General features: G+C 50.8%; 1 protein-coding gene across 1 annotated transcript; it reads left to right on the forward strand.

Moving 5' to 3' along the window:
- The first annotated feature begins 1,831 nt into the window (after window positions 1-1,831).
- Window positions 1,832-3,561, forward strand: LOC107153323 (olfactory receptor 2B11). Its single transcript, XM_015498842.2, has one exon. The coding sequence runs from the start codon at window positions 2,254-2,256 to the stop codon at window positions 3,208-3,210; it is 957 nt and encodes a 318-aa protein (XP_015354328.1). The 5' UTR covers window positions 1,832-2,253; the 3' UTR covers window positions 3,211-3,561.
- Window positions 3,562-8,384: the final 4,823 nt, after the last annotated feature.

Below are 8,384 nucleotides of genomic sequence, written 5' to 3' on the forward strand. Positions count from 1 at the left end.
TGGGCATGTGCCCAAAGGCAAGGAATCTTATGCAGGAGGTATCCCCATGTCCGTCCTGTTCACTGTGCATGACTCCCAACAGCCAGGAGCCCGGATGTCCATCGACGAGTAATGAAGGAAACGCAAGAGGGTATCCTTCAGCCACAAAGAATGAAATCCTGTTCAACCATGTACAGCCAGAGCATTGAGAAGTTGTACTCCATTTGTGTACAATGTGTCAAATGCATGCTACTGTCAGGTATAAGTAATTAGAACAAATTTTAAAGTTTTAAAAAGAAGAAAAAACATCAAATTCCTGTTCATAGCAAAATGGGTGGAACTGGGGGGTGCTGTTAGGTGAAACCAGCCAGGCACAGAAGATGGGCAATGTCCTCTCCCTGAGGCTGAAGAGTGGGCCTGAACAGAACACCCATTACTAGGGGTGGGGAAGGAAGTGGGGAGTATGGGAAAAGGGCACTGGATGTCACCCCTGCCGCTTCTGCAAGCATGGTACCCTCATTGGTGCTAATAAACACATGAAAATCCCCTCCTGGTTTGGTGGCCCCAAAGATGCTGAGAAAGGGGCTGCCCCTGGCCAGAGCTGCCCAACCATGGAGGACCCAGCAGGCCCATGCCCCACCAGGAACATAGAGGCCCATTTGAGGCGCAGCTTCTCTCTCTGAGCCAGAAACTGCAGCACTGGAGCAGGATGAGGAGGAAATGTGGAGTGCAGGGGAAGCCATTCTGATTCGCTCCAGCATAGCTTCCCAGGATGGAAGGAAAGAGGCACCTTGGAGCTCCAAGTGAGAAACAGAGAACAAGGCCTCTTGGAAGGAGATCAGTCCTGGAGAAGCACCTGCCCTGGACTGGCCAGGCACTGGCCATGCAGTGGACTGGTGCACAGACACAGCAGGCAGCAAACACAGCAGCCACAGCAGGAGGCCAGACCCAGGAGGGCAAAGCAGGAACTGGGCAAGGAGGGCAACACTGAGAAGGGGAAGCTCTACCTGTGGACAGAAGACCAGGGGAAAGGCAGAAATGCAGCCAGTCAAGCCTTCTCAGATTTTCTTTATTGTACCGTTTTTACAAGAGACTTTACATAAAGAACTGAACCCAACACAGAGGACATTTTCTTTTCCTGTGTCTTGATGTCTCCTGTGAGCATGCTGGGGATAGAACCGGGGGCTCACACAGACTAAGCTCTTGTGCTAACCCTGAGCTGTACCCCTTTACTCCCCCAAGTTTTTGCCCTGTTCATGGTGACTTCAGAAAAGCCACTCTCCCATCATGGAAATGTCATACGCTAGCTTTCTTTTCCATAACTGAAAATTAATCCTCCCTAAATTACCTTCATGGAGGGTTTGACTTCTTTCCACTCTCAGCATGGAGCAATAGCAAGCCCATCATGAACTTGAAGGCACAGTGCTTGGGAGAGGATAGGAGCTGGGGACAAAGGCCCTGAGTGGGAAAGCCCATGCATAGCACATGGCAGCCCATGTGCCCCCAAACAGCAAGGTCATCCAGAAGCCTCACTGCTTCCTTCCTGAGACAGGACAGTAGACCGGCAAAGAAGTCACATGTGGAGTGTGAGCTTGGAGGCAGGCTGATCTTCCACTGAACAACTCCAAAGCTGGTCTTCACAGGTTCCTGTGCTCAACACTCTGTGCTTGGGGGCCTCTCAGGGGTCATGACAAACCTGGAGCTGAAGTGACAGGTCTCAGCTTCTCCACTCCAGGTACCCGTGCAGTCTGGCACTGCCAAAGCGAGTGAGCTATAGGGAGGGGAGAGTGCTGTGCCCCAGAGAGGCATGGGCACCTCCTGCAGCCAGAGTTGAGCCCCCAGAGTCCCCGGCTGTTTATGAAGCCCATCTTGCTTAATCACCTTCCTCCTCTCTCCCACCACCACCTCCAAAGACAAAGTGATAAAGCCTGAGAGTGGACAATTCCCCTGAGTGTGTCTGCAAAGAACTGAAGCAGTCCAACTCAAATAAACCTGTCATGTGTGCGTCCACTCACCCCAGTCCCTTGGCCACCTGAGGCTCTACTCCCCATCTTAGCAGATGCAGACACTGACGTTGGAAACACGAGGGGGCGTGGGTAAGGTCACAGAGAAGGAGGGGAAGTGAAGACACAGGTGCAGTTGTCTGACTCCCCCAGTCCCAGTGTCTGCAGAGGTCAGAAAGGTCAGACAGGTATACAAAGATGATTGCCTTCTGACAGGACTCATTCATTCCCACTCTCTTGACTCATCACAGGTGCCACAAGATGCCTCACCATGAGAAGTGACAACCAGAGCTTCCTGTGGGATCCTCCGAAGGACTTCATCCTTCTGGGCATCTCTGACAGACCATGGCTAGAACTTCCTCTCTTCGTGGTCCTCCTGGTGTCCTACATTCTGGCCATGCTGGGAAACATTTCCATCATCCTGGTGTCGCGGCTGGATGCCCAGCTGCACAGCCCCATGTACATCTTCCTCAGCCACCTGTCCTTCCTGGACCTGTGCTACACGACCACCACGGTCCCCCAGATGCTGGCCAACATGGGCAGCTCCAGGAAGACCATCAGCTACGGTGGCTGCACCGTGCAGTATGCCATTTTCCATTGGCTGGGGTGCACCGAGTGCATCGTCCTGGCTGCCATGGCCCTGGACCGTTACGTGGCCATCTGTGAGCCTCTGCGGTATGCCATTATCATGCACCGCCCTCTCTGCCAGCAGCTTGTGGCTGTGGCCTGGCTCAGTGGCTTTGGCAACTCCCTCGTTCAAGTGGTCCTGACAGTCCAGCTGCCCTTCTGCGGGAGGAAGGTGCTGAACAACTTCTTCTGCGAGGTGCCAGCTATGATCAAGCTGTCGTGTGCAGACACTGCTGTGAATGACACCATGCTGGCCGTTCTGGTGGCCTTCTTTGTGCTTGTCCCCCTGGCTCTCATCCTCCTCTCCTATGGCTTCATTGCCCGGGCTGTGCTCAGGATCCAGACCTCCATGGGACGGCACAAGGCCTTTGGGACCTGTTCCTCCCACCTGGTGGTGGTCTCCCTCTTCTACCTGCCTGCCATCTACATGTATCTGCAGCCCCCCTCCAGCTACTCCCAAGAGCAGGGCAAGTTCATCTCCCTCTTCTACTCCATAATCACACCCACCCTCAATCCCTTCATTTATACCCTGAGGAATAAGGACGTGAAGGGAGCTCTCAGGAGACTCCTGGCCAGGGCCTGGAGGCCCTGCAGAAGATGAAGATCCTCGTCATGGCCATCTCCATCGCCTGGACAGCAACAGGCAAGTGAGTCACGTGCAGAGTGCCTTCCCCCAAGGGACTGAAAATGCACAGTGGGTAGATACTGTGAGATCCACCGCCTCAACATCCCCACCACAAGACGACACACCTCCCTGTGGTCCCACATCTACTGATGAAGTCACTCACAAGTGTGTACTTCCAAGAAACCAGGTCCTTTTGAGAAAGGTTTCAGTGAGCTGGTGTGAAATAAATATTTGTCGGGTGAATTAATTTCGAACTTCCCGATTCTTGCCCCTTTTCCTCTTTCTCCATTTCTATTTCTCTTCTGTTTGTCCCCTTTTAAGCTTCCTTCCTTTCCCATTACTCCTAAGCATATATAATACAGTGTGAAACTATCTTATTTGTTTATAATAAATGCAGGGTCTTCATAGATTTGAACATGAATTTCACATAGATTTTTCAAAATCTTACAAGAATGAAGAAGAGTGCTTTCTTCCTGTCAACATAGATAATTTTTTTTCCATAGCTCAAATTTCCTTCTTTACAAAGTTTTCCCACCGTTAACTGGAAACTAGTGACACCAAACCCACTCTGGATATGTAAGACTCCACATCAGGTTCCAAGGACAGAGAAAATATGCCATAATCTCTTACCTTACAAAAGGATTATTCTAGTTGAGAATGCAAGCTATACATACCAATGACGGTTAGAACAATAAAACTTCAAAAAAAAATTCAAGATACGCTACCCAAATTGAACCAAGAGGACATAGAAAACCTAAACAGACCAACAGCAATGAGATTCAGTCAGTAAATAAAAAGCCTTGCAACAAAGAGACGCGCAGGATTCCCACTTGAATTCTACCAGATCTATGATATAAAGAGGGGGTGTTATGGTTAGGATGTATTGTGTCTCCCAAAAGCTCCTCCCTTAGGGCAAGAAGGTTTCAAGGTGCAATGATTAGATTATGAGGGTCCTGACCTAATCAGTGGGTAACACCATTGAAAGGGCTGATGCTTTGGAAGGATGGGGGCGTGGAGCGCTGCTAGGGAGTGGCCTTGGATGGTTCACTGCTGGGGGCTTGTCCCTGGGATGGTGTGCTGCCGGGGCGTGGCCGTGGGGTGGTGAGCTCCTGGGGGAGTAGTTGTGGGGTGGTGTGCTGCTGGGGCGTGGCCGTGGGTGGTGTGCTGCTGGGGCGTGGCCATGGGGTGGTGCGCTGCTGTGGGCGTGGCCGTGGGTTGGTTCGCTGCTGGAGCGTGGCCATGCCATGACAAAGGGTCTCCCTGGCCCTCCCTCTCTCTGCTTGCTGGTCACCCTGGCTGGCCAACTTCCCTGCACCACACTCTTCCCCAATGATGCTCCCTCCCCTCAGAGCAAGGAGCCGCGGACCTTGACTGGCCCTCTGAGACCCTGAGCCCACACAAGCTCCTCCGCCTCCAGGCTGGTCTTGCGTAGTGTTTGGGTCACAACAGGGAGGAGCTGACTGGTACCGGGGGACACACCCAGACTCAGCCTAACCAAAACCTGAGGAGAACATGTCAAGGTGAGAAGGCCACAAACTAATGACCTTGATCAAAGCAGATGAAAAACTCCTGAACGAAATGCAGTATTTTCCTGAAACGTGACCTGAGGAAGCGAAGGATCACGCACCTGCACAGGAACGGACTCTAGCCAAGGCAGCGCCCACTCCCCGCCCAGGAGCACGCCTGCGCACCCACGGCCCTGCGGTGTGCTCTGCGCATGCTCAGAGCTGCCTTTTCTGCAGCCCTCTGCTGGGTGCTCGCCTGGGTGCTGGAATCTGTGTGGGTGTTTAATACCCTGACCTAAGGGACAGCCTGTGCCTAGTAGACTATAGTAGGCAGAGAAACAAGCACCCATCACTGTCAGTGAACGGAGGCCAGAGCGCTTTCTCTACGTGAGCAATGTGCAACCGAAATTTTAAAGTTAAAAACCACCATTTACACAGGCTCAAAAATTTAAGTTTTAAATGTGGTAAAATGTGTGCAAAAGTATATCCCGAAAGCTTTTGAAACCATGAAAACGAAATCTTTACTAAACGGAGAGCTATTCTTTTAAAAAAAAATAAATAATAAGTTCAAGGTAGAAGTATAGCTAGCTTTCGTAGAAGGCCTGGGGTCCAGGCGAGCAGCCCAGTGCACTAAGCTCACCACCTGGCTGGGCCCTCCTAACCCCGCAGGAGGGCTGCACTGTGCCAGCAGCTAGCAAGAGCAGGCAGAAAGGGGATGTCTGCCTGATCCCTCCTGTGGAGAAGGGAGCCTCCAGGACAGAATTGCAAGTTGGCAGTTTCTTTCTTCATGTTATAATTCATTTACACTTAATTTGGTTTTTTTTCCTCCTGTCTTGTATTTGTCAAACGTCAATATAGCCAAACCTAGAAAATAACAATGAACTCTAAAACTTAAGAAAGAAGGAAAAATCATGATGAGCTTTCTGACAGTAAAGGCAAAAATAAAATATAAGTCCACAAGGCTGTAGGATTTGATGTTAAAATATGAGGAAAAGATATTGCAGGTATCAGGACCACAAAGAATTTTTTCCAATGGACTGCCACAGAGTCACTGGATAATAAATACCTCAGAGCCCCTTATAACTACCTTTTGGAGCATCCAGACTGGCATAGAGGAGCATTTTAGTAAATGCATGGGTGCAAGTCACAATTCGACAGGAGGCAGCCCCTGACACAGCACTCTGAGGAGGTGACCTTGTTCTGGGAAACATCTGAGAGTACTAAGAACTGCACTTCTCAAAACAAATGTGCTAGTTTAAAAACTGCTCTAAGCCTGGCACAGTGGCTCATGCCTATAATACCAGCAGCTAGAGAGGCTGAAGCAGGAAGATTTTGAGTTCAAAATCACCCTCAGCTACTTAGTGAGGTCCTGAGAAACTTAGTGAACTCTGTCTCAAGATAAAACATAGAGGGTTGCTGGGGGTGTTGCTCAGTGGTTAAGCACCTCTGGATTCAATCAACTTAGCAAGGCCCTCAGAAACTCAGTGAGAACCTGTCTCTAATAAAATACACATGCTCTGCAAAAAAAGAAAAGAAAGAAAGAAAAAGGGCTTGGGGATATGGCTCAATGTTTAAGCACCCCTGAGTTGAATACCTGGTAACAAAATAATAAAAAAATTTTAAAAAAAACTTGTCTCAAACTCTAGAAGGTAGAGACTAATTTTCCACCCGATGAACCAGCACTGGTCATCATGACATGCGTGACAGAATGCAGTGGAAGACGATCTCCACCTTCCAGACCAGGTTGTAGGAAGCTGGTAGTTTCCAGGTAGTTACGCTGTCTTTAGGGCCTGAGTCATCAGGAAACTCAGTAGTTCTAAGGCTGCCAGACAGGGAGGCACCCAGGATGAACCTGTGGGGTCACCATAAATGTCCTCAGACACCTGATGGATTGAGAAGTGTGCACCCAGGAGAATACTATCCAGACTGGAAGGGAGTCCATGCTGCCATCGTCAAGGATGAATCCCCAGCAGGTGAAGTGAGTGGAACAGACAGGTGATGTTGCCCACAGAACCTACAGCAGCATAGCCCTGGATCACCCCTTCCTCCTTCCACCACAGGAGGAAACAGCAAGGAGCAGGCCCACACCGATGGCGGGCAGCCTGCTGGCCCCGTATCATGTGCCTCCCGGAGTCCAGAGCCATGGGAAATAAACTTCTGATCTTTACTACATAAATGAAAAACTGGAAATCAAACTTACACAAGCAGAAAATAGAGACTGTGGGCCTGGAGAGATGTTGGTCAGAGGCTACACGATCTCGGACAGGCTCTCAAGAGCCCTGTGGTACAGGTAGCGACTCCAGGTAATAACACTGTGTTGTTACCCAGGGGCTCTGAAGCCAAACCACACTAAGTAGGTCAGGTGAGCTTGACTTAGCCATTACACCACGTATACATATTTTAAATCTCACCATGTGTGCCATAGATATGTTCAATTTTTATTTGACAACTTTAGCTTAATTTGAAAATTTAAAATGTGGTAGTATTCGGGCTAGCCCACTTCAGTTAAGTTAATCAAAGACGGCTTCTCAGAATGGGGGACATTGGCATGAACTGAAAAGATGAGGAAGGTCCAGGCTTGTGAGGAAGAGGGAGGAGAACTTGACAATTGTGAAGAACAAGGTCCAAAGCTAAAGAAAGGCCTTGTGTCCACAGCAGCCAGAGACAGAGGAAGCCACAACCACAGGCCACAGGTCAGAGCAAGCCAGGACTCAGAGGCAGCAGCCCTCCAGGAAGAGCTCCCAGGGGCAGTGCCGATCCTGGGGAGCATGAGGTCCTGCTGCCCCCTGAGGAGGCCCTGCCTAGGTATGGCTGCCGGAGACCTACTCAGTGGGATGCTGAGTTCAGCACCTCTGCATACACCCCAGAAGGGGACAGCTGCATTGTGGTGATTCTGTTCAATGGCGACTTCTCTTTTTTGTGTGTTCAACATCATGAGTTGTACTTTCCTGAGGGAAGTCCATGCTGAGTCACTTAGTGGCCTGGAGGACCTCCCATCCCATCTGCTCCCTCCCTCCTCTGGATCCACCCGCCCTGCTCTACCCTCTCTGCCTGGTGTCTAACATCCCTCCCTTCTCTAGTGTCCACCATCCCTCCTCCTCCTCCCTCCTGCTCTGGTGACCCATCCCTCCTCCTCGTCCTTCCCTCCTCTGGTGACCACCATCCCTCCTCCTCCTTCTCCCTGCTCTGGTGACCACCATCCCTCCTCCTCCCTCCCTCCTCTGGTGACCACCCATCCCTCCTCCTCTTCCCTTCCTCCTGGTGTCCACCATCCCTCCTCCACCCTTCCTCCTGGGGTGCCACCATGCCTCTGGTATCCACAGTCTTTGTACTACTGGTGTCTGACCAGCCACTTCACTGACAGTGCAGTTCTAATAATGCAGAACACTTCCTGGATGACCACCATCTCTCCTCCTCCCTCCCTCCCTCCCTCCTCTGGTGTCCCGCCATGGGCTCTGTGTCCAGGGATTCCTCTCAGCCACTGAGGGACAAACTCTTACACTCATAAAGCAGGTCTTAGTTTCTCATGCTCCAAGTTCCCATGGGCTGTGTGCGTTTAGTTTGTATGAGGGGCTGCTCCTAGCAAGGCTCTGTCACTGACAGGTACTGTGTGTGCACACTCACGCATGTCCGAGGGATGTACCA

The sequence above is a fragment of the Marmota marmota genome, unplaced genomic scaffold, assembly GCF_001458135.2.
Source record: "Marmota marmota marmota unplaced genomic scaffold, marMar, whole genome shotgun sequence".
In the NCBI taxonomy this organism is placed as follows: domain Eukaryota; kingdom Metazoa; phylum Chordata; class Mammalia; order Rodentia; family Sciuridae; genus Marmota; species Marmota marmota.

Coding starts and splice junctions, on each gene's coding strand:
- LOC107153323 (XM_015498842.2), top strand. CDS start 2,254: ATGAGAAGTGACAACCAGAGCTTCCTGTGGGATCCTCCGAAGGACTTC.